This window comes from Varanus komodoensis, unplaced genomic scaffold (assembly GCF_004798865.1).
Source record: "Varanus komodoensis strain SLA01 unplaced genomic scaffold, ASM479886v1 scaffold18_1, whole genome shotgun sequence".
NCBI classification, from domain to species: Eukaryota; Metazoa; Chordata; class Lepidosauria; order Squamata; family Varanidae; genus Varanus; species Varanus komodoensis.
Genome location: NW_025335548.1, coordinates 2,372,375 through 2,397,333, shown reverse-complemented (window position 1 = coordinate 2,397,333; position 24,959 = coordinate 2,372,375). Strand labels below are relative to the sequence as shown.

General features: G+C 38.5%; 3 protein-coding genes across 52 annotated transcripts in view; all 3 read left to right on the top strand.

Annotated features, from left to right (window-relative positions):
- Positions 1-24,959, top strand: part of TTN (titin) — a 283,766-nt gene that overhangs the window by 140,275 nt on the left and 118,532 nt on the right. For 27 of the 50 annotated variants that reach the window (XM_044426908.1, XM_044426892.1, XM_044426914.1 and 24 more), the window contains 26 exons: positions 679-762; positions 932-1,267; positions 2,184-2,270; positions 2,461-2,538; positions 2,729-2,812; positions 3,403-3,486; positions 3,926-4,015; positions 5,599-5,673; positions 5,801-5,875; positions 6,009-6,083; positions 6,249-6,323; positions 6,454-6,528; positions 6,662-6,736; positions 6,929-7,009; positions 7,623-7,916; positions 8,173-8,256; positions 9,097-9,174; positions 16,703-16,777; positions 17,575-17,649; positions 17,906-17,989; positions 18,164-18,247; positions 18,520-18,627; positions 18,941-19,015; positions 19,143-19,211; positions 20,284-20,349; positions 21,503-21,577. In XM_044426908.1, coding sequence (XP_044282843.1) covers positions 679-762; positions 932-1,267; positions 2,184-2,270; positions 2,461-2,538; positions 2,729-2,812; positions 3,403-3,486; positions 3,926-4,015; positions 5,599-5,673; positions 5,801-5,875; positions 6,009-6,083; positions 6,249-6,323; positions 6,454-6,528; positions 6,662-6,736; positions 6,929-7,009; positions 7,623-7,916; positions 8,173-8,256; positions 9,097-9,174; positions 16,703-16,777; positions 17,575-17,649; positions 17,906-17,989; positions 18,164-18,247; positions 18,520-18,627; positions 18,941-19,015; positions 19,143-19,211; positions 20,284-20,349; positions 21,503-21,577 — 2,541 coding nt within the window. The remainder of the gene's footprint in view (positions 1-678; positions 763-931; positions 1,268-2,183; positions 2,271-2,460; positions 2,539-2,728; positions 2,813-3,402; positions 3,487-3,925; positions 4,016-5,598; positions 5,674-5,800; positions 5,876-6,008; positions 6,084-6,248; positions 6,324-6,453; positions 6,529-6,661; positions 6,737-6,928; positions 7,010-7,622; positions 7,917-8,172; positions 8,257-9,096; positions 9,175-16,702; positions 16,778-17,574; positions 17,650-17,905; positions 17,990-18,163; positions 18,248-18,519; positions 18,628-18,940; positions 19,016-19,142; positions 19,212-20,283; positions 20,350-21,502; positions 21,578-24,959) is intronic. The other 23 variants (XM_044426915.1, XM_044426911.1, XM_044426902.1 and 20 more) reach the window with 19 other exon arrangements.
- On the top strand, positions 9,607-16,076 carry LOC123021806 (titin-like). Its single transcript, XM_044426934.1, has one exon. The coding sequence runs from the start codon at positions 14,435-14,437 to the stop codon at positions 15,788-15,790; it is 1,356 nt and encodes a 451-aa protein (XP_044282869.1). The 5' UTR covers positions 9,607-14,434; the 3' UTR covers positions 15,791-16,076.
- On the top strand, positions 22,153-24,149 carry LOC123021807 (titin-like). Its single transcript, XM_044426935.1, has one exon. It carries the CDS (start codon positions 22,602-22,604, stop codon positions 23,748-23,750), a length of 1,149 nt encoding a protein of 382 aa, XP_044282870.1. The 5' UTR covers positions 22,153-22,601; the 3' UTR covers positions 23,751-24,149.

Sequence of the window (24,959 nt, the reverse complement as noted above, 5' to 3'; positions counted from 1 at the left end):
GGATGTTCAACTTGGCGGCCCTCTCCAGGTGACAAAACCCTATCAGGGCAACAATTAATGATCTGAGGAAGTAGGCATCAATCTACCTGCACAACTTGCTGGTAGTTTTCTTTAGTGGTTAGTTGGACTGACTGGTACAGTTGCCTCATCCCATAAAATGAAAGGTTCAGTCTAGAGCAGAGTAATTCCAAGATGCCATTTGGGCAAAATATAGAAAAGACTTCCCTACAGAACGTCAGTAACCTTAGCACAGCCTTAACATAATATCTGCTTAATGGATGGAAGGCTCCATTACTTCTTCCCATCTTTGACAGTTTGCAGTGAGAACAACTATGTATACTATTGAAAAAATGATGTTGAAAGGATCCGTCCTCTTTTCAACATAGGGATTATTTCTACCTAGAGAAGTTCTAAGTGATGGGACTTGCCTGAAGAAATGCACACCTGTTGACTTATACTACCAAGTCAAGAGATTTCACATTTCTCATTAATCCGAGAAGCAAAAGGTGCTTCTGCAAAAAGAATAATGTGAAGCTATTGCACGGGAGTCATGCATCTTTCTTGTCCAGATGTTTGTCTATTTTGTCTGGCAACAAAAACGTTTGTGTCAAATTTCTTGCTGCTTTTTATGGCTTTATTCTGAAAGCTCTTAAATATAAAAATACTGTGTCTTTAAAGTTCCTGAAGAACCTGTGAGAATTTCCAGAAAAGAAAAAATGCCAATATCAGTTACCACAAAAATGAAGAAACCTCCAGCTAAAGGTATATATGTACCAATGTGTGTTCTTTATGTGTTATAATTGTATATTGTACGCTACTTTTTATTTCTGAGTGTTTGTGTTTTGGCTTAATTCTTGCATTGCAATGAATTTTGATGCTTCGTATTCATGAATATGTTAGCTAAGACTCTTGAAACTTCATATTTTTAAAGTGCCTGAAGTTCGTAAGACTGTCATTCGCAAAGAAGTTGTTCATGTGGAAGTTCCTCAATATGAAGAAGAGGAAGAGGTCCCTCAGTATGAAGAAGAGGAAGAGGCCCCTCCATATGTAGAAGAGGAAGAGGTCCCTCAATATGAAGAGGAAGTCTCTCGTTATGAGGAGGAAGTCACCCGATACGAAGAAAAGGTTAGACACTATGAGGAGGAAATAACTCACTATGAGGAAGAAGTACCTCATTATGAGGCAGAGGAAGAAGTTCCTGAGTATGAAGAAGTTCCTGAGTATGAAGAAGAGGAAGAAGTTCCTCCTCCACCTCCTCCAGTTAAAGGTAAAATTCTGTTTTCAAAAAGGATTTTTTTAAAAAATTGTTCTTACGTTTGAGGTTTGTTTGGACTTTGGCTTTTGGTTTGTTCTATCTCCAGTTTGTTTTGTTCTGAAATGTTACTAATGCTTTGATGATAATTTAAAAGTGATGTGTGGCTTTGCACATTAGGTTGCAAATAGAAATAGCTCCACTTGAAGTAGCGGATGTTCCAAAAACTCTTAACTTGTCCATTCTTTTATGTGGCATCTTCAGACCTTATGCCAAACTTCTCCCATTTGACTAAAATGCCGTATGAGTTGGTTAGGTCTGTTGAACTTGACTTGTGGCAGTTCAAACCTATACATGTCTCCATGAAGCCCCATCAAAATCAGTGGGGTTTGCTGTCAAAGTAGAGTGTATAGAGTCGCAACCTGAAGTAATTTAAATCTACCCCCACAATTAAGTAAAAATCTTTTACTTCAGGACAAAGAAGAGGAAGAAGTTTCTCATTATGAAGAAAGATGTGCTGCATGCTTTTCTGAACCATTGCAGGAGAGAATGGGATAAGAAACTAGATGCCTAGCCGAAGATAGTGCTCCTTTGCTGCAGCAATGCTAGGCATTGTTATATTAGAATTACTCCTATTTTGGATAGCTCCCTTCTTCCCTGGCACCGCCAAACATCCCATCCTCCATTGTTCTGGAGGACACATACACAGCCTGCTGGAGAGATGCTTTGCGGAGTACAGGTGGCCGCTGATAAGAAAAGGGGACAGGAAACTTCAGTTCTGGGAAATGAACTCTGGGAACTTTATGGAGCTCACAGGTCTTAACAACCAAGGCATAATCTTGCAAGACAGCAGTGTTGTCCTACGTGTTTGCAGTGCATGTTTCACTTTTTGTGTATGTTCATTCTTCTGAATGCAATGCTATCTTTAAAGTGCCTGAAGTACCCAAGAAGCCTGTCCCAGAGAAAAAGGTTCCCGCTGTACCTGTTCCCAAGAAAAAGGAGGCTCCTCCTGCAAAAGGTACATTGATCTCTTCCTTGGTATTCTCAAATCCCTGGTTCATTTCATTACAATTCTTGAGCCAAGAATCTTAAAGTTGAGGGGATGGGAAATAGCCCTAGGCTGATAGTGTCCTTTTGTGACTTACTGTTTGAATGGTCCATGGATGGTGTGTCCTCTTCCTCAACTATCTCACACAATGTCTTTAAAGTGCCTGAGGTTCCAAAGAAGCCGGTTCCTGAAGAAAAGATTCCAGTGCCGAAACGAAAAGAAGCTCCACCAGCTAAAGGTAAAATCAGCTTGGAATGTTCATGTGCAAAAAAACTTAATGCTTCTTCCTTTGGTGCTATTAAAGGCATTATGTTGAGAAAGATTGCTTTAAAGCTCTTCTTTGTGTGCTCTTGTGCTTTGAGTTGCTCTTATCTGTCTTGTGTCAAAACAAGATTTTATGCTCAGGGCATTGTCTCTTTCCATCAAAGTGCCTGAAGTTCCCAAGAAAGCGGTTCCTGAAGAGAAGGTGCCTGTTCCAGTACCTAAAAAGGTGGAAGCTCCCCCTGCTAAAGGTATATCACCTTATGACATATCTAAAGATTCCTAATATTTGGTCACCTGGGACTTCTTTGTTGTGTGCTCGTGGTCTCCCTCACTCATGGAAGTTTTCAGGTCCTTTGTCACCCTCCAAGAATGCTCCCATGTTTTTCAGCCATTTTTTTCAGCTTCTTTAGAGTTAGGACAATCAGTGTTTCTTCTTGTGCAAGGAAACACTACAAACTAGCAATGTATTTTTTGTGACTGTACTTTACAGCAGCATCAACTTGTGGTTGTATAATAGAACATACAAAAAGCCAGAGAAAGGAAATCTCAGAGAGGAATGGGGGGAAACACCTGTAAATGATGTGCTCTTCCTCCAACAAAGAAGATGGCGAAAGAAGCCTCACAAAAGCTTCATTGAGAGAAACCTCTGGTTGATATTATGAATAATTGCCCCAAAATCTGATAATTTCAGTAAGAACAGATCTGTAAGTGCCTTGACCAGTGGCTCAGATGCAACATGCTTGAGCTGTTCTGTTTTTGATGCTTTTGATGTATTGTATTTCAATATGGGAGGAAGTATCAGGAGTAAAACATGATTTCTGCATTAATATTTCTAAAGTGCCAGCTGTGCCAAAGAAACCTGTGCCAGAAGAAAAGGTACCCGTTGCAGTTCCTAAAAAGCCAGAGCCTCCTCCACCTAAAGGTACCTGAAATCAGATTTGTGAAATGTAGATTAAGTTTGCATGTATAACATGGAAATACGTTGCAAATGCAAAGTCATGAGAGCATAGCGTTTTGCACCTGTTATCCTCTAGACTTAGATGTGTTTATGTTTTGTCCTCTGCTACGTTGCACTTTCATTGTATGATATCATGTATATACATTTTCTTAATATATTTAAAGTGCCTGAGAGACCACTGTGCTTCTCACTGTGCCTCAAAAGCCTGCAAAAAGTATACCAACCCATAAAAGCAGTCTTCTTGTTCTTATCTGTTTGTTTAAATAATCTTAAGTGTAGTGTGCTTGCATGTGTTAAATATAGTTGCTGTTTCGTTGACTGTCCACTCTTCGTGTTCTGTTATTTTCTTTTCTTTGGGACAATGCACCCATAAATCATTTTCACCAAAATTGCATCTTTTAAGTGCCCAAAATACCAAAGGAGCGTGTTCCAGAAGAAAAAGTACCTGTTTTTGTACCTGAAGAGGAAGAAGTAGAAGTTATACCTGCAAAAGGTACATCAACTCATTATACTTATCAAAGACCTCTGTTAAAATTATGGCAATAATATTGTGTTTATGCTTTGCTTCATATCCATATATGAACATACTAAAGTTCGATCTTATGCATGTTTACTTCACAATTATACCCACTAACTTTACAATTATATCCACTAAATTCAGTAGAATTTACTTCCAAGAAAGTGGGCATAGACCTATCTTTCTTTGTGAATGCTTCAGAAATAGTGTCAAAAGCACCATCCTAATGGCAAATGGTGATATTTGAGGAGCCACAGAGAACAGTTTTTCAGTTGGCTAACATATCTGTTGGGAGAAGAAGGTCTTGTAAGCATGACTAAGAATTCTGCAATCTGTTCTGTGAGCCAAAGGGGGTATCGGGCTGCAATCCTATGCACAGCTACCCGAGAGTGAGCCTCAGCTCCCTGGACCTGCATCCGTTTTGACACAAGCGTGCATCAGAGTTCTTGGTGAGCGTGCCCAGCATTCACCCTGTGCGAACAATGCACAAGCAATCCCTCTTCCATGCTACCTGCTGCTGCACTTGACGCGGAAGAAGGCTGCCAAGCGGTGCAACCATCGCTCTGCTAATGCTGGCCTGATGGATTCCAGGGAGCACCAGCTCACCCCTAGCAGAGCACATCCTTTGCATGCAGTTTGGGCTCAGTCCCTTGCATCTCCAGAGTGGGCTTGGAAAGAATCCTGCCTGAACCTCTGCAGAGTTGCTGCCAGTCAGGGTCAACTGTACTGAACTCAAAGGAAAGCTAGGCTTATTCAATATCAAGGCAGTTTCCTACATTCCATTGAGCACTATGGGATTGACCTTCACGTAAACATACAGAGGACTACAGTGCATGATTTATCTTGAATAGCAGCCCCACATAACACATGGCAAGCTGCTTTTCCAGCTCAAGGAAGATCCACAAGTAGTTTATGATATAGCACAGTTGTGTGGGTGGGCGGGAGCTGCTGATCAAATAAAAATGTCACAAATTCAACTAGGCTGGTGCAAGTCCATAGCTGGAGCTGAAAGAGCCCCATGGATCCTGACCTGTGCTTTTTCCCTTTGTTCCTTCAACCTGTCCATGCACTATGATCTATGATGTATTTGTGGTTCTCTATTTGATTATGCACAAATAGCTTAATTTGAGAAGATATGTTTAAAGTCCCAGAAGTGCCAAGGCAAGTTGTCCTGGGAAAAAAAATTTCTGTAATCGTTCCCCCCAAAAAGGAGCTTCCACTTCCTGCAAAAACTGCATTGATTAATACTTTCTGCAAAGAGTTAGTATATTATAGCATTGTGTATATAGCATTGTATTTTATTCATTTGTGTTCAGGATCTCCCATCTAATCAAACTTCTTCTTTGCCACTGAATTCAGTGGAATTAGACCAACTATGTACTGGAAAAAAATTCACATTGTGTAGCATGAAATGGCCTTTTAATGTCAGCTCTGTCTGTTTGTAATGTCAGAAAATGGCTTTGGAATTCTTGATAGCAAATACTGTAAACTGGTGAGAATTCTGTTAGTGTTGTAACTTTAAAAAATTCTTAAAAAAAAAACCCCTGTATTTTTTTAAGTGCCTGAAGTTCCTAAACCAGTCCCAGAAGAGAAAGTGCCGGTTCCCAAAAAGGTGCCTGCTCCACCAGCAAAAGGTACATTCAGCAAAAACATTCGTTTGTCCCTTAAGCATAATGTATCCTCTTCAGAATGCTGTGCTGTCTTCTGTGTTTGTCCACAGTGGCTTGAGATCAATTTCTTATTCTTACATAATATCTTTAGTGCCCGAAGTTCCTAAACCAGTCCCAGAAGAGGAAGTGCCGGTTCCCAAAAAGGTGCCTGCTCCTCCAGCAAAAGGTACTTTCCCTATGTACACAAACATTCCTTTGTACACAAAGGATAGTTTGTATTCTTCAGAATGTTGCATTGTCTCAAATTTGTCCACTGTGGTTTGGGATCAAATTCTTATACTGACATCATATCTTTAAAGTGCCAGAAGTTCCTAAACCTGTCCCAGAAGAGAAAGTGCCGGTTCCCAAAAAGGTGCCTGCTCCTCCTGCAAAAGGTAGATTCAGTATTTGCAAAATATTAAGTTTGCAAATACATTGTATTTTCAACATTAGTTTGTACCTTACGTATAATTTATATTCTTCAAAATGTTGTGACTTCTCATATGTTTGTCCATGGTGGCTTGAGATCAAATTCTTACAATAGCATCATATCTTTAAAGTGCCTGAGGTTCCTAAACCCATCCCAGAAGAGAAAGTGCCTGTTCCCAAAAAGGTCCCAGCTCCTCCGGCAAAAGGTACATTCAGTATTTACACAAATGTTCATTTGTGCAATAGGTATAGTTTATATTCTTTGAACTCTTGTGTTGTCTCATGTTTGTTCATTGACTGAGATCACATTCTTATAATAACATCATATCTTTAAAGTGCCTGAAGTTCCTAAACCTGTCCCAGAAGAGGAAGTGCCTGTTCCCAAAAAGGTCCCAGCTCCACCAGCAAAAGGTACATCCAGTATTTGCAAAAACATTAGTTTATACCTTAAGCATAATTTATACTCTTCTGAATCTTGGGTTGTCTCATATGTTTGTCTGTGGTGGCTTGAGATCAAATACTCATAATAACTTAATATCTTTAGTGCCTGAGGTTCCTAAACCAGTCCCAGAAGAGAAAGTGCCGGTTCCCAGAAAGGTGCCTGCTCCACCAGCAAAAGGTACATTCATCTGTAAGCTGTATGGAAATAATTATTATGCCATTTCCTGATCCTCCCTGTTATTCCATCACTTAAGAAGGATCAGTGTTTATGTTGTACCATTATGTATGTCTACATTGTGTAATCACATACTTTGACCAATGTGAAATTCTGACATGCACAACATTCTAAAGTGCTGTTATGTCTTTGAAGTGCCTGAGGTGCCCAAGAAAGTTGTCACCGAAAAGAAGGTACCCACTGCTCCTCCTAAAAAAGTAGAGGCACCACCTGAAGGTACATCTATTCATACCCATGTTAAAAAGAAGTCTTCTTTTATGTCACTAGATTGTGTGTTGTCATTCCTGTTCTGTCAAATATATGTAAGATTTTCCTACATTGTCTTCTTACTTTATGATTTTTATAGTTGATATATGGTAATATGGTTTTCTGGGTTTTTTTTATTCATACTTTATTGAACATTTTACAATGCCTGCCTAAATTAGCAAGGCATTTTAAAGTCCCCAAGGTAAAAAAGCCAAAGATCCATGAGTAAAAATACCTGCTGTTATGCCAAAGGAATATAAGGATTCAGTTTTTGTCTCTCTTAAACTCTTGTAAAGAATTTTGTTCCTCCTACTTTTTCCTAATATCTTCTAGTTTATTTCTGTTGACTGGTAGTATTAAATATCAAACACACATGCGTTAAAAACTTCTTGCAAAATGTCTTCTAATTATTTTTTAAAACTTGTAATTATTTGAAATCTGTCTGTGGTTTTGCCGGGATTTTATTTTGTATTCCTTTTCTGCCAGTCTTTGAGATAATAGAAAGTTAATAATATCTTTAAACTGCCTATGGTACATAAGAAACCTTTTCCTGAAAAAAGAGTCACTGTTCCTGCTCCCACAGTTGAAAAATACGTTTATGAAGAATATGAGAAGTATGAGACCTATGAGCAGATTGAGGAGTTTGTGCAGCCTGAAGAGGTTGCAGAATATGAAGACTATGAGGAGGCTCCAGAATATTATGAGGAAGTTGCAGAAGAACCTGAAGTCGAGCGATATGAGGAAGCACCAGAACCAGAGGAAGTTGAGCGGTACGAGGAAACATGGGAACGAGAAGAACTTGTGCATTATGAAGAGGTTCAGGAAACCAGAGAGGTTGAAGAATATGAGGAGGTCTATGAGGCTCCAGCAGCAATAGGTATATCTATTCTTCCTTTGTTTTCTGTTTCTTGCCCCAGTACCAACCCGTCCTCAAATTTTGTTCCCCTGGTATTTACTGCATCTGTTCCTCCTAAAATCCACCAAAAAGAGAACATTCTCAGGGTGGGACAGACCATCTGTGCTAGTTGTTGTTAAGGAGTTGAAAACCACAATTTAATTGTGATTAAAGCCTTCTGAACTTGATAATCTGGCTTCTTGCAAGTAACTAAGTATGTTGTACAATATTTTTCAAGTGCCAGAGGTGCCAAAGAAACACATTCCTGAAGAAAAAGTTCCAATTGCAGTACCTAAAAAAGAGGAAGTTCCACCAGCCAAAGGTACATAAGCTCCTAAAGCTATTCCTTTTTGTTCTATGAAAGCCCAAATGCCCTTTTCAGTAACCATAATGCCAAACTATGAATATAGTATATAGCTGTGTCTTCTTTCAGGACAGGACTATGTACCATATCTTGTAGCAATTCCTCACAGCAGCTTAGTTATCAGATTTTCTCATACTTGACACAACAAAATTAGGGAAACAGAGAGTGAGCCAATGAAAGCAAAAAGGTGATACAATCTTTATTAAATTGGAAAGTGTTTTTTGCTTAGTTCATGCAAAAGCCACAGCCATACCCAGTTAAGCTGAAAGCCTTGAATTCAAAGTAAGGTTTGAAAATACAGCCCAAGTCACACTGAGCAAAGTAATCCTGAACATGGAGGCTTGGAGTAAAGGATCCCACTGTGATATCAAAAGACACTTCCATGTGTATGGGACCATTTCCTGCTTTCCCCCATGTTTGCAGCCCACAAATGCCTAAAAGAAGATGGCTCCAGAGGGTTGGCAGTTCCTCCAAAATAGTTTTGCAATGGCAAGAATTGAATTGGGATGGTGGATAAAGCCACATAAATATGAGTGCGTTTAATGGATCATTTGTCAATTGTCAATTACTAAAAAGTAGAAGCAAGCCATTCTGACATACTGCCTAGGAGAACAGAGGCATTTTTATGTTGTGGTTCGACTTAGGATTTAACCAATATTTCCTACTGTAAGTTAGTGTTTTTTACATCCTTTCTACAGTTTTTGTGAGTGTCCTTTCTAGTTTAGTTTGCTTACTGTTGTACTTAGCTCATAATTCAAATGAAGAGCTGTTCTTAAAAAGAAATCAATGTTTTTAAAGTGCCTGCAGTGCGCAAGAAGCCAGTCCCAGAAGAAAAAGTACCTGTTCCTAAAAAAGAAGTGGCTCCTCCACCTAAAGGTACACTTTATGAAACAAAAAGTCCTCACGTGCGTCTCTCATTGTGTCCCTATGTTTGTTGTATACATATGTTGTGTGCCTTCCTTTGTATGTGTTGATTACATGTGCCTGTGTGTTCAGTATGTGAGACTATGTGTCCAGTGTGTGAACTTTTTAAGTACTCTTCTTTCATTATTATTGATACCATTCTTCTAAGATCTCTAAATTAATTAATAACTAAAACAAATTACTGTATGTTTAAAGTGCCTGAAGTGCCCAAGAAAGCTGTTCCTGAAGATAAAGTGCCTAAGGCTGTTCCAAAAAGAAAAGAGCCTCCACCTCCTAAAGGTAGATTCAGTATTGAGGGGGAAAGGATGTTTCAATTCTTGCATCTTTTGTGTTAACACACAAGCCCTAGAAAAGAGGGCTTTGTCAATGTGTGCATTCTTTTAGAGGCATGCTTTTCTCCAAATAAGTTTGAGTACATTCTGTCTTTAAAGTGCCTGCCATTCCCAAGAAAGCTGTCCCTGAAGAAAAAATAGCTGTAGTTGCCCTTGAAGAAGAAGAACTTCCCACAGTGAAAGGTAGATTATTTTTTTAAGGCAAGAATAAAAAGCACAGATGCACCTTACAATAATTTAACTTATAGAAATAATTATAAGCTTAGTTGAATATTCAGTGCAGCTGAATTGGAGCTATGGTTCTTAGGTGCCATAGCACCAGCATGTCATAAGTTCTGTGGAACTCTAGAAATCTGGAGGTAAAATTTCAGATGACTTACCTGGTTTAGGTGATTATGTGGGGTTTTTTTGGTAACACTGGAAAATATTCTAAATTATTTGATGACATATCCATTGTATAAGTGGAAAAGGCATATCAGTTGTAAGAAGCTGGTTGGATAGATTTCTTTTTCAAATTCTTAAAAAAAAAAAACTCATTCCTTATTTTCTGGGCAAGAAGCCCTCAAAATATTTTGCCTCTGAAACATACTAAGATAATTGGCTGTAGATGACTTTTAAAAATTATTCTGCCTCTGAGGTGATGTTGTTTGATAGCGAATGTTTGAATAGCTGAAAGGTCTCAGAGAAAACTAATATCTTTAAAGCTGCTGCAGTTCACGAGGAAATTGTCTTTGAAGAAAAGGTTACTTATGTTATTCCCAGAGAAAAGGAAGCTTCTCCAGTTGAAGGTACATCAGCATTTTATTTATTTATTTTAAATAAGAACATTTAGACAGCTAATCAGTCATCATCATAATTTAATTTGCACTGCATATAGGTAAAGCAACACCAGGGTGCCTGATTCATAGATGTTAGGCTTTCACTAACCCTATCAGTCTTTATATATTTAGTCCTAGTGTCTCCTTTTAAAATATGTTTCCATGTTTTGGCTTAAGAGTAAAATGTAGTGCAGTCAGTCAGCAGCCCGTGAGAGCCAAAGTTAGACTCCTAGGTCCAATGCAGAAGATTGTTACAAAGCATCCCATCAAGCTTTTTATCTGGAGCTTTCCCTGGCTAGAGAGAGACATAAAGGAATGGTGCATTGGAAGGAAAGCTGGTTGTCTCCATGTCAGGAAGAAGATAATAATTCAGCTGTAGAGACAAAATAATTGCTTGTGCTACCAACCCCCTCCCCCATCCCCTTTTTAAAGGCAAGGGAAATAATACAGACAAAGAAGTGCAACCTCTAAATGAACTGAGCTTCTTTCATGTTTCCTTAGTTCGAGTATTATTACAACAGCTTCATTTTGTGCCCTTTCTCTGTTCATCTGCACTGTATGTTGTCTTCTTAACCTGACTTTTGCAACCTTTTGAAACTTCTCAAATATACTAATATCTTTAAAGTGCTTGAATTGGAAGAGGAAGTCTTTCCAGAAGAAAAGGTCCCTGTTAGCATTCCCAAAAAGCCGAAAACTCCACCTGCTAAAGGTACTTTACTTCTTTCACAAATTTCCAAACCAATCAACTTCTCTTAAATTGGTTTCCCATTCTTTAGACTTCCTCTTGGGCTGTCCCCTTTATTTTTTGTCTGATATATTTCATGTTTGCCTATACACTAAAAAACAATCAAACCAATATACTAATATCTTTAAAGTGCCTCCAGTGACAAAGAAAGCTGTGCCAGAAAAGAAGAAACCTCCTCTTGCACCTAAAGATGAAACTCCGCTCATTAAAGGTAATAAACTGCTTACTGCAACCAGAAGAAATCAGATTCTTCATTTTTATCTTCATTGTTTACATTTCATCTCATCTCTTTTTGAATTCAGTGTTTTGTGTTAGTCTAGTTAATTGCCAAATTGATTGTGAATAATTTAAGCAATTTAGAAAAATGATCAGATTAGATAATATTCTAATCTCTATCAACAATCTGATATCTTTCAGTTGGATGTGTGTATGATTGTCCAAGATACCATCTATAGCTAAGCTTATCTTTCGATAGAATGCAGAAGCCTGAATGGAGAAACACTAGAATTCTCCCAATGCCATTTTAAGGGAAAAAGCAGAAATAGCACAATCCCAATCTTGTTATCTTAAACGAGTCCCACTCTGTTTAGTGCAGTTTACTGCCTAGTAAGTATGTTTAAGGAGTTTTAGAATACTATATTTTATCCAGCATTACATGTCATCCAAAGTTGGAGTACGTACAGAAGAAATGATCAGCTGTTTTGTCAATGTAACATTAGTGTGGAAGAAACCATGTGTCAAAATTAAACATGTGTCATGGGATGTTTGAAATATGTGTGTTGATGTCATTTGTTTTCTTTGTATTTTACACTAACTTTTATTTAAAACGCCCATGTTTCTAAAAAAAATTACTAATATCTTTAAAGCACCTGAAATTCAAGAGAAGGCCATCCCACAAGAAATAATTCCTAGTACATGGATTTCTAAAGAACTGGAACCTCCAGCAGCTAAAGGTACATCAACTTTTCAGGGAAAGTAATAATAAGTGAACACATTTCAAGAAAGATACCATCAAACGCAGTTCTGAATTTTGTGTACTAATGTCATAAATTGTTTATTTTGTCTTTCTGTTTCTGTGTATATACTTTCTTACAACCAACTAATATCTTTAAAGTGCCTGTGATACAAAGAAAGTCTTTTCTAAGGAACAAGTATCAGTTCCATTATTTAGGAAAAAGCTACACCCACTGAAAGCACATGTACCTGTAATTAGAAGGTCAGAAAATTCTTCTGTCCTGTCAGTCCTCAGAATTCAAATCCAAGGTGTGAGGTATGTCAAAGGTAGTTATGGTAAAATGATCCTTTTTTGTCCCATTTAATTATGAATAGGATAGACATTTAGGCATATTAAAATAGCACAAAAAAACCCCCACCCTGCAAATCACATTTATGTGTGTCTGTCCAAGATATGGCTTAGTAAAAATCTTTCTCAATTAAAAAGGGTGGGGGCGGGGGAGAAAAAAAACCTATTGTGAAAAAGATAAAATGAGAACCACTTAATGAAAGAGCTGATTGGCAGCAGTCAGAAAAAACATCAAATCTTAATTGAAGGATGGGTTGACTACAACTCAGAAACCTATTATTATTATTATTATTATTATTATTATTATTATTATTATAACATTTCTATGCCGCCCCTTGCCGAAACCTCGGGGCGGCTTACAACATGCTAAAGAACTTTTAACTGGATCAACTCCATTTGAATTCACAGTGTAATCCTATGCCTGTTTACTCAGAAATGAGTCCCACTGTGTTCAGTGAGACTTACTTCCAGGTAAATGCATAGATGGTTACAACTTTAAAGGCATGTCTAGTTGGTGGGTTCATAGGTTAACTTTAGCTTATGAAAGGATGTTATTACCTAGTACCACCAACTCTTGTTATTATGGCCTTGTCTTCTTTCCAACCATAAAACAGATTAGTTATCCATTGGGACAGAAATCAAATGTGATGGGGAAAGACATATTTGTTTCCACCTGAATATGCCCAGTCATATTAATTTAGGGCTTGAGGATTTTGTTTAAAAAGTAGGCATATGGGTGATAGAAACAGATCCATTTCCAGTCCTTTGGTTTACTTCCTTGACACTCCTCAGCCATGGCTCTTTTCTCCCAATATCAGGGCCAAGATGGGACTAAAAGGAATTTAGGCATAAATGAGCCATGGGATCTCAGTGTCTCTAAGTCACATTATTTATTTATTTATTTATTTATTTATTTATTTATTTATTTATTTAAAGTTTTTATATGCCGTCCCCATTGCTACACAGCCTTGGGACGGCTCACAACAATGGCCCCATTACTCTGGCCCCCTTACTCTGGACAACAGGCATTCTGCCTTCCATTCTATAGTTATTGGCGCACATCTGAGTCTAAACAAATAGGTCTATTGAAACTAGGACCACTTTCAGCTAGAACATCTGTGCAGAGGAGGAAAGAGCCGTGAATTCTTGAACCGTGCAACTGGCGTGCTTTTGAGGTCTGATATAAAGAAGTGTGGTTTTTAATGACTTGTTCACAGTCTTTGGTTATGTCTGTTTTGTCCTATAATTTTCCAAGTATGAGTGTGCATGTCTCAAAAAAAACCCTAATATCTTCTAGTGGCAAAGGATTGTATAAAAGAGTATGTTTCTTAATAAATAAGACTGGACTTTGTTCAGTTTTGGATTTTTTTTTCATCCTTTGCTTTTCTGAGTATAATTTTGTATGTCTCAAAAAACCCACTAATATCTTTAAGTGGCAGAAACATATGAGGAAATTCTTCTAGAAGAAATAGAAGAAAGAGTTCCAGAGGTCATTCCCAGGAAGCAAGAAGTTCCATCAGTCAAAGGTATATTAGCTCTTCAAGGAACCCATAAGGGAGCAAAGTCACAAAAGTGTATTTTCCATTATTTCATTCTTGTTCAGTGTGATGCTACTATTTGCATTTTGTGGTTTATAAATTCTTACAAGGAATTAATTTTATTTAAAGTGCCAGAGGTACCCAGAAAAGGAGTAGCGGAAGAGCAGAAGCGTGTTACTAAACCACTCAAACCAGAATCTGTTGCTATACCTGAACCAGCAGAGCCTCAAGTGCCAAAAAAGAAAATAGCTGTTGCCAAACCCAAAAAAACAAAACCCACAGTTCTGCTTGAAACAGCAGAACCTCAAGTGCCAGAAAAGAAGGTACAACTTGCTAAACCTAAAAAACCAGAACCTGTTGTGGCCCCAGAACCTGTACAGCCTAAAGTACCAGAAGACAAAATAGCCAAAAAACCAGAATCATTTGTGGTGCTTGAGACCGCAGAACCAGAAGTACCAGAAAAGAAGGTAACCATCATGAAACCTAAAAAACCAGAGCCTGCTATGGTGCCCAAAACTGTAGAGCTTCAAGTGTCAGAACAGAAGATAGCTGTCACCAAACCCAGAAAACCAGAACCAATTGTGGTGCCTCAGAAGGTAGAGTCTGAAGAAGAAGAGGAAACCAAAACCAAAAAAACAGAACGAACTATGGTGACTGAAATAATAGAATCTGAAATGGAAGAAGAGATGATATCCATTTCTGAAAAAACAGAACATATTGTGATGCTTGGAGCCATAGAGACTCAGGTGCCCAGAAAAAAGACAGCCATTTCAAAACCTAAAAAGCCAGAGCATATTATGGCGCCCAAAATAGAGCCTGAAGTGCCAAAACAGAAGATAGCTCCTACCAAACCAAGAAAACTAGAGCCAGTTGTGATACCACAAGAAATAGAGGCTGAAGTCAAAGAAGAAAGGGTAGCTATTGCTGAAGAAACAGAACATGTTGTGATGCTTGAGACAGCAAAGCCTCAAGTATCAAAAAAGAAGGTAGATAGTACAAGACTTCAAAAAACAGAGCCTATTGTGGTGTCCACAATAGTGGAGCCTCATGTGCCAAAACAAAAGATACCTGTCACCGAACCCAGAAAAACAGAGCCAATTGTGGTGCCACAGACAGTAGAACTTGAAGTGGAAGAAGACAGGATAGCATTTGCTGAAGAAACAGAGTATGCTGTGATGCTTGAAACCATAGAGGCTGAACTGCCAGAAAAGAAATTAGACATTTCAAAACCTAAAAAACCAGAACATATTAGGGTGCCCAAGAAAGGAGAGCCTCAAGTGCCCAGAGAAAAGAAAGTTGTCCTCAAACCCAAGCAACCAGAACCAATTATGGTGCCACAAACAGCAGAACCTGAAATGGAAGAAGAAAAGATAACAATTGTCAAACGCAGGAAACCAGAAGCCGTTGTGGTGTCTGAAACAGTAGAAGAAGTGAAAGTAGAAGAGAAGATAGTTGTTACCAAACACAGGAAACCAGAGCCAGTTGTGGTGCTCAAAACAGCTGAGGCTCAAATGCTTGAAGAGAAAGTGGTTGTTGCTAAACCTAAGAAGCCAGAACCGTATGTCGTACCTGAGACTGTAGAACCTCAACCATTAAAAGGTAGATGCCATCTTCGGGGGAATAATACATTCTGTCTTAATAAATGTCGATCTTGTTCATGTGGAACAAAAGTCTTCTTTGTCAAAGATCTGTTTTCATATTTGTACAAACTCTTCTTCTTGTCAAAATGTCAAAATCATGTCAAGCTGTCATGTCAAGTCTTGTTCCCCGTAACTTTTTGTTGTCTAGCTCTTATTTGCCTTTGTTATAACTTCTTCAGTTTGTGCAATTAACACAATGTAATATCTTTCAAATAGGTGATATACCCAACAAATATGTCCTAGAAAAGTAAATATCTACTATGAATGATCTGGACCTGGAAACTGTTATCCCATTGTCTTTAGTCACTCAAAAGTTTTTTAAAGATTTCTTTTCTGTGGGACATCTAGTATTCTGTACTAATCTACATTGTAGGACTCAATCACACATCGAGTATGGATACAAATGGCCTTATGCAGCATAATAGGAACTTTTTGTTTTCTACTTTTTGTTTTCATCTGTATGGTTATACTGCCAATGTTAATATATGTTTTCTGTCATTTTCTGTCTGTTTGGAAATACAGCTGTTATCCTTTTCACTTCTTATTATGCTTTAAACTATTTTGAAATATTCAAATTAAAACATACTAATATCTTTAAAGTTCCTGAGGTGCCCAAGAAGGCTGTGCCAGAAGAGAAAGTAACTGTTGCAGTACCTAAAAAACCAGAGCCGCCACCTGCTAAAGGTACACCTCATTCTTGGAGTCATTCTGATGAAAAATGTGTCATAGTTTTCCCATCTTCTTGAAAATTCTGCTTTCTTTTTTTCCTTCTAAATTGCATTTCATAAATCAAAATCTTGATCAAATCTAGGCCATGATCCAAAGACTTAAGAATGCTTAAGGCCCACTGATATCAATGGGACTTAAGTTTGTACTCAGCACATGTGAATATACCAGTTTCACTTTCTACTGCATTCAAATCTCAGTGCTCCAAAATATGAATTTTGGACATGTTTTATTTTTATTCTTATGAATTCCTGCTTGTCTTTGAGATTACCACTACCCTTCCTGATATTCCTTTAAAGGCACCTCTTGAGTCTAGATATTTTAACCTATATTTTAATGCTCAAAAATGTAACAGAAAATAATGTTATTTCTTTCAAGTGCCTGAGGTACCCAAGAAAATTGAGCCAGAAGAGAAAGTCACACCTCCTGTGCCAGAAAAGCGTCCACCAAAAGGTAAACCTTATGCAAAGTAGAGATGGGGTTGGTCAGGAGCATAACAGTGACTAATGCATTATTGGAAATGTTAATTGCTATTTTCATTTTATAAATGATCTTCTCTAAGTCTTCTTACTTGGTTGGCATCTAAAGACTGCATGCTCTTCATCTTCTGTTGGTTCTCTCAAATATCAGTGATATTTATAAATCAAGAAAGGTGGCACTGTTCTCTGGGAATCAATATATCGCTTGTTCATCGTTTTATTGCCTGCCTACCATAGGAAGATTTTCAGGGCACCTTGCAATGAACCTAATAACAATGTACTAATAAATGATGCAAATATAAAGCAGCAGATAGAGCTGGCATCTTTAAGAGAATCTCAATAGCTAAAAGACTGGGGATATGCATTAGGCATATGGCAGTGCCTTAAAAAAGCTACATTGGGTGAGGTTCCCTGAGTAAAGACTTCTGGGCTGCCACAAATAAGATACCTCCTTCTGCAATCCACACTCGCCTCAGATAGCCAGGGCACTCAGAGGAGGGACTCCAAGCATGAACGCAGTACATGGTAGAGGGTGCACAGTGTGGTCCTCATGCTTATTTATGAGAAGCAGTGGAAAATGAGCATAGCATTACAGCCTCAAGCCAAACAATATCATGGGTTAAGATCCAATGGAACTTATATCCCAGTAAGTGCGTTTATGACTGCAGCATTAGTTTGGTTTGTATGCTGTGCTGTAATTTCATTACTCAAGAATGATGTCATTACTTTTGTACCAAAGGAAAACTAAAGCCACTTACCTTTCTTTCATAGTGCCTGAGGTACCCAAGAAGCCTGTTCCAGAAGAGAAAGTTGTGCCTAAAAAGCCTGAGGCTCCACCAGCAAAAGGTACAAACTGTTCATAAAACTGATAGAGAAGATCATGCACTTCTGCCATGCTTGTCATCTTGAGAATCTACACTTCATTGTTTTTTATACTCTTAGTCATGTGATATGTGCAATTTATCTTATAACTTTTCATTAAAGCTAAGCACACTAAGGCCCAATTGTGTCCATCTGCCATGCTTTTGTGACAGTGTTAATTTATACCAATATTTTCTAAGGATTTGCAAACACAGAATTAACATAAGCCAATATTTTTAAGTGCCTGAAGTACCAAAGAAACCTGTCCCAGAAGAAAAGGTTCCTGTTGCTGTGCCAAAGAAGCCAGAACCTCCACCTGCCAAAGGTATGACAAAAGTGACAAGCTTTGCTACATGTTTTCAAAAGCAGTCTGTCAGTGCTAGTAAAGTGCATGTCCTCTGTACTCAGTTTATATGGCAATCACAAACTAGCAATTGATGTGTGACTCTATTTCATATTGTTTTCTGGTGACTGCTTTGCCTCTTTATATTATTACTAGTTCCAGAAGTACCAAAGAAAGTTGTTCCAGAAAAGAAAGTACCAGCCGAGGTGCCTAAGGAACCAGAAGCTCCACCCCCTAAAGGTATGTATTGCTGCTAATGTTACAAAACAGCTTTTTTTGCTCTTGGAATCAATATCCCAATATCTTTGTGGAGGGAGAATTGGGAAGGTCTAGATTTGTTCCTTTATTTGCACTTTAGAGACAAAAGAGTCATCCCTGTGAATTGTGTCACATTTCTACTGATTTCCTCCATTTTTGTCCATATTGATGATGCCTTATGAACTTCATACATTTTAGCATCACATAAACATCTTTGAAATTTCATTTATTAAAAGAAATTCTTGCCTTTAAAGTTCCTGAAATTCCCAAGAAAGTGGTTCCTGAAATTCCCAAGAAAGTGGTTCCTGAAGAGGAAGTTAAGGTTCCAGAGCCCAAAAAGCCAGAGCCTCCCCCTGCTAAAGGTACGTTATAATGAACTTTTTGATGTAAAGAATCTCTGTTTGCTTTACAAATATAGAATCCATTAGTCTTCTTTTTGCATAACTATTTATTAATATATGCTTCCTAACCTCTTCTTGCTTTGAGATTACTACTCATAGTGGAAGTCATGGCATATAGTATAACATTTACATGTTTTGTACATATATGAAAAAGATACAGCTCTTTGCACTTCAAACAGATGTTGCTTTTCCCTTCTCTAATCTGCTTGCTCTTTTTAATGGCTGACATATATCTTTGAAGCCTGAGATTTAAAACAATGTACTTTCTTTGAAGTCCCTGAGGTGCCAAAGAAAATAATCCCGGAAGAAAAAGTACCCGTGAAAGAGCCTGAACCTCCAGCACCCAAAGGTACAACTTAGTGTACTGAAAATATGAATGTTGTCATAAGTTTCATTTTGCATTGTTTTGCTTTTTTTTGATGCTTTGCTCCTCTCTCCTGCATTCAAAAGTTAAAACTAACCAATGTGTTTTAAAGTGCCAGAGGTTCCCAAGAAAGTTATTCCGGAAAAGAAACCACCTGAACCGGAGGCTCCGCCTGCTAAAGGTACTTGTCAACATTATTGTAACCACATCGAACCTTCTTTTCTTAATCTGATGAGCATAGTATACTTCCTCCTCCTTGTTTTCTCCTGTGCTGCACAACTTTATTCCCCTATGAGAAAGTTGGAAGACTATCACCCTCTCCTTAAGAAATATTTGACCTTTTTTTAACCCGAAGCCTCCAGTGGTGTCCCATGCAGGGTGCTGGACAAGTGCATGCCTGCTTAATGTCAGCAGCCCTGCAGCATGAAGTGCTCTCGCCCGGTCCTGCTTTTCAGTCCTTTATGGCAGCCTTTGCCCTGTGCAGACAGCTACAGCCTGCTTAAAGAGGCAGGAGCTCGGGGCAGAACGGTAGCAGCAAGCCCCCACTGTTCATGTGATGTGCACATAGCCAATGCAAATGCAACTTGTACAAAAGCAGGTTATTGACAATCTGTAGAAACAGCGCTTCAATATGCATAGACTCTATCCATCCGTCCGTCCGTCCGTCCGTCCATCCATCCATCTATGCAAGGAAGCGCATAGAGGTCAGACTTCAGATCTGCTCACTCTGCTACAGACATACTCCTTCCCATCCAGGCATTGTTTGTAACAGACTTTAGTCTTCTGTGCAGGTCTCTTTGCAATCGACTCTATAACCATCACATGGCTTGCATAAGCAGGCAGTTGAGATTTGTTGAAAAATAAAAAGCACAGTTCTTACATTTGTAGTCTGTTCAGATTAGTATATGAGAGGGATACGTCTCCATCCACTCTAGTGTGAATATCATACATTTATTGTGACCGTTTGTGTGAAAGGACTAAGGAATGGGATGTCAATTCAACTGCAGGACATTAGAAATATAGGTTATTTTTCTTGAAGAAAATCAGAAGGGAACTATAACAATGTAGAAGACTGGGAGCAGGATGAAGATTAGTCAAATGCCTTGACCTGTCTGTGTTCTCCTGTAGACAGCAGGAGAAGATCATATCTGAACGTCATCATCCATGTCATTGTTCTCGTGTTTTGTGTTTACTGTTTTCAAATCTTTTATGTCTTGATGTCACAAACTCAAAACCAATCAATATCTTTTAAGCGCCTGAAGTGCCCAAGAAAATTGTACCAGAAGAAAAAGTACCTAAGAAACCAGAACCTGCTAAAGGTATTTGTCAATGTTGTGATAATGACAATCTTTGGATACAATTCTTTAGGTACAGTTCTGCTCATATAGAAATCAATGGTAAAATTCCCTTGGATTTTAATGTATGAGGATTCAGCTTTTATCTTCTTTTCATAAGCACACTATCTGTTATTTCATTCATTAGTTGTCTTTGAGATGTGGTATTCTTACATTCATTCAGCATGATGTAGCCAAAGGTAAGCCCCAGTGAGAATAAGAGAAATGCTTAGCTTTGACTAGTTTATGCCTGCAGTATGAGCTGTGGTCCAGGGGTATGTCAAATAACTTTAGATACATTTGTGTTGCTCTTTCAGTCATGCTTGTGAAGCACCACATAATGAAGAGAAGTCCTCATAACTTGTGACCCACCAAACAGAACACTGCACTATAGCCCCATATGCTGTGGTCTGCCAGGTGCTAGAAAGAGACAGTAGTGGGAGGGGGGAATGAGAGAGAGAGAGAGGTTTTTGCCCTGGATGAGCGACCATACATGACTGGCAGGCTGCATTCAAGTTGATGAGTTGCAAATTGTGGAGTATTGATCTAAGATTTTTTTTTAACAAGCCATTGTCATCTATATTAAGCAGAAATGAATGAATGAAAAAGTTAAAATTATAAGCAAAGATATAGATGTTTTCACCTTTCACTAAAGTTAGTTATGGGATATTCTGAAATAATTAACTCATCAGACTGATTATATCATTAAACTATGAGAATAAGGTAGAGAGGAGATGACTACTTTGAAGCACAGAGAATGCGTTGACTGCTTAAAGGGAATGGTACCTGGATTGTGTCCTAAATTACTGCCAACAATATAAAAGTAAGAACCCCCAATCTTAATGACAACTTCCCTTTTGAATTAATTTACTTTTATGAAGAGGGGAACCCAATGCTTCAGTGCCACAAAAGGGGTGTAAATAGAATTTTCCTAGTATGTATCTGATACCCCTGTTTTTATCTATATGTTTGCATTACTGATTGTTTCAATGGGAGCAGAAAGAAAGAGGCTGAAATAAATCTTTAGGGGGTATTTTTGTGGTGTATACTGTTTTATATGTTCCTGCTTTATGTTTTAATGTTTGTTGATACACTTAATTGGAACTGAGACTAGTAAAACAAACAAATGTCTTTCAAGTGCCTGAGGTACCGAAGAAAGTTGTGCCTGAGGAGAAGGTTCCTGTCATCAAAAAGAAAGAACCACCAACTAAAGGTATATATTGTGTCCAGTAGAATTTTGGAGGGGGGAAACATCTTACTTTTATCATCTTTGAATATACTTTCATGACTGTCATGTATTGTATTCAGTGACCTGTGTTATACGTACCATATATAGCAGCTCAATAGTCATCAATCAATTGGTGATAAAAAATTAGACTTAATTGTTGGTATGTTGGCATTGTTACACAGCCCTCGTTTATCTCTTTGCATAACCGTTGATATTTTCCTATCTTGTATCTTTCATTTATCTGGCAAAACACAATAGTAAAATTTAACTAATATCTTTTAAGTGCCTGAAGTGCCCAAAAAGGTGGTTGCTGAAGAGAAAGAACCAGTTCCTGTGCCAGTAGTTAAAAAACCAGAACCTCCGCCTGTTGAAGGTACATCTCAGCATCTATGCATTGCTTTAGAAATGATTTTAATTTGTTTAAGAAGCCGTTGTCTGAAAATATCTTGTCCTGTCTGTGCCTGTTGCTTAAATTTCATTTGTAAACAATGCTGTTGGCACAGTCAGTGTGCTAAAATGCTTAGTGCACAAAGTTTTACCAGGATTGTTCTCTTTATGCCCTAGTACGAGAATACGCAGTTGCTGATTTTGTTATGCTTGTCCATTGTGTTTCATTGTTCTTCTTCATGTTAGCTAAATATCTTGAACAATTCTTAAAGTAGAACTAATATCTTTTAAGCACTCAAAACCCTTCAGAAAACTGTGCCTGTAAAAAGTAACTCTTGTTTTACCTAAAGAGCCAGAATATATTCCTGAGCCTGAAGAACCAGAACCAGTTGTCGTGGTTGAAGAACGAGAGCACATTACTCTTGTTGAAGAAAGAGAAGTTATTGTTGTTCCTGAAAAACCTAAACCTGCTATAGTGCCTAAAAAACCCAAGCCTGCTGTTGTACCTAAAAAAGCAGAACCAGCAGCCCCACCTAAGAAGCCAGAAGCTGTGCCTAAGAAGCCAGAACCTCCACATTATGAAGAAGAACGAGAGATACGGACATTTGTTGGACGCAGAGAAATGGAACAAGTAACTGTTTACCAAGATATAGAGGCCATCACTGCACTGGAAGAACCTGAGCAGGTTTTGGCTTTTGAAATACCAGAACCTGAAGAATACATTCCTGAAGAACCAGAGGCCATCATCCCACCAGAAGAACCTGAGCCTGTTGCTATTCCTGAAGAACCTAAACCTGCTCTTGTGCCTAAAAAACCCAAGCCTCCTGCTGTGCCCAAGGAACCAGAACCTGTGCCCAAAAAACCTCTCGTAGTGCCTAAAAAGCCAAAAGTTGTTCCTGTGCCTAAAAAACCAGAACCTTCAGCTGTGCCTAAGAAGCCCGAAGTCGTGTTTAAAAAACCACCAGCTAAAGAGGTTGAGGAGTATGAAGAAGAACGAGAGATACAGACGTTTATTGGATACAAAGAGCGACACCATATGCCTGTCCGCCAAGAGGTAGAGGTTATAACTGCGTTTGAAGAACCCGAAGAGGCTGCAGAGTATGAAATACCAGAGCCTGAAGAATACATTCCTGAGGAACCAGAGGCCATCATCCCATCAGAAGAACCTGAGCCTGAACCAGAACCAGAACCAGAACCAGAAGTTGTTGCTGCTCCTGAAGAACCAGAGGTGATTGCTGTGCCTGAAGAACCTGCACCTCCTATTGTGCCTAAAAAACCAAAGCCTGTTGCAGTACCTAAAGAAGCAGAACCCACTGCAGTACCCAAAAAACCAAAACCCAAAAAGCCAGAACCTGTGCCCAAAAAACCAGAACCTCCTGAACTGACTAGAAAGCCCAAATTTGCTGTTACACTGAAAAAAAGAGAACCTCCAGCTGAGCCTAAGAAACCAGAAGCTGCAGTTAAAAAACCAGAACACCCACCTAAAGAGGCCGAGGAGCATGAAGAAGAACAAAAGGTACAGACGTTTATTGGATACAGAGAGCGATATTATGTGCCTGTCCACCAAGAAGTACAGGCTTTGGCAGCATTTGAAGAACCTGAACAGGCTGCGGAGTATGAAATACCAGAGCCTGAAGAATACATTCCTGAGGAACCCGAAGCCGTCATCCCATCGGAAGAACCTGAGCCTGAACCAGAAATCGTTGCTGTTCCTGAAGAACCAATTGCGGTACCTAAAGAACCCGAATATCCACCAGCAAAAGGTACATGACATAGTATTCTCTACATGAAAGATGTGTCATCTGTAAAGCAGATTTTTGACACACATTATTTTGCCAACTTTTTGTTGAACAGTTCAAAAAGCAGTCTTGTAGATAAAGCTGAACTGTATGTATGCATTTGTTGTGTGTGTGTGTGTGTGTGCGCAAGAAAGGAAGAAAGGGGGCGAGAGAAGCAATAAGGAAATAAGGTGCTTTTTGATTCTGCAAAATAATTTGTTTATACGTGTATGGGTATAAAGCGTCCATCACATTAGTGGATCTAAACTGCAATGTATGTGTGGAAATATTCACTCGAATATTCTGATCAGATAATATTCTGATCAGATAATGTCTGATATGCCTGTGGTTTCATGGGTTTTCCCAGTCTTTTAATAAACAAACTAATATCTTTAAAGTGCCTGAGGTACCCAAGAAAGCTGTCCCAGAAAAGAAAGTTCCAGCTCCTGTGCCTAAAAAAATCAAAACACCATCACCTAAAGGTACATGTTTGCACTGATATAAACACCTAGAGAAGAGTGTTTCCATCTTCTTCTTAAAATGTCTTAAAATGCTGTCTTCAGTGTCATCTATTCTTCAATTCTGTCTGACTAGAAATCCCCAGTCTTCATATTATCCCCTGAAGTTTGTATATGTTTGTGTATAATTGTATAATTCTATGTCTGTAGCATTAATTTTGTTTTTGACAAGTCTTTAATCCTCTGTTCCTCTTCTTTGTACTGATATCTTTTACTTCATTAATTCTGAAATTAAAAGCAGCAATATTATCTTTAAAGTGCCTGAAGAACCCAAGAAACTTGTTCCAGAAAAGAAAATACCTGCTGTTGTACTTAAAAAAAGAGAACCTCCACCCACCAAAGGTACATTAACATCCCTTGAGAAAATAATTATCTCACTTTTTTAACATACTTTATGTCGAGTCTATTGTTGGATCTCTGTATTCTGCTAAAGTCTGTAAAGTGTATGCTGAGCCTAACTGGAGGACACCGTAAATATCTTTGGCATCACTGTCTGTACTATAAATGTTTTGTGTCCAACCACTACTAATAACCATGAAAATAAAATAAATTAAAATCTTTTGAAGTTCCGGAAGTGCCCAAGAAAGCTGTGCCAGAAGAAAAAGTACCTGTTGCTGTGCCAGAAGAGCCAGAAACTGTGCCAGCTGAAGGTACTCCTCTTATTCATGTCAATGTCATCCACCT

Coding starts and splice junctions, on each gene's coding strand:
- LOC123021807 (XM_044426935.1), top strand. CDS start 22,602: ATGGAACAAGTAACTGTTTACCAAGATATAGAGGCCATCACTGCACTG.
- LOC123021806 (XM_044426934.1), top strand. CDS start 14,435: ATGAAACCTAAAAAACCAGAGCCTGCTATGGTGCCCAAAACTGTAGAG.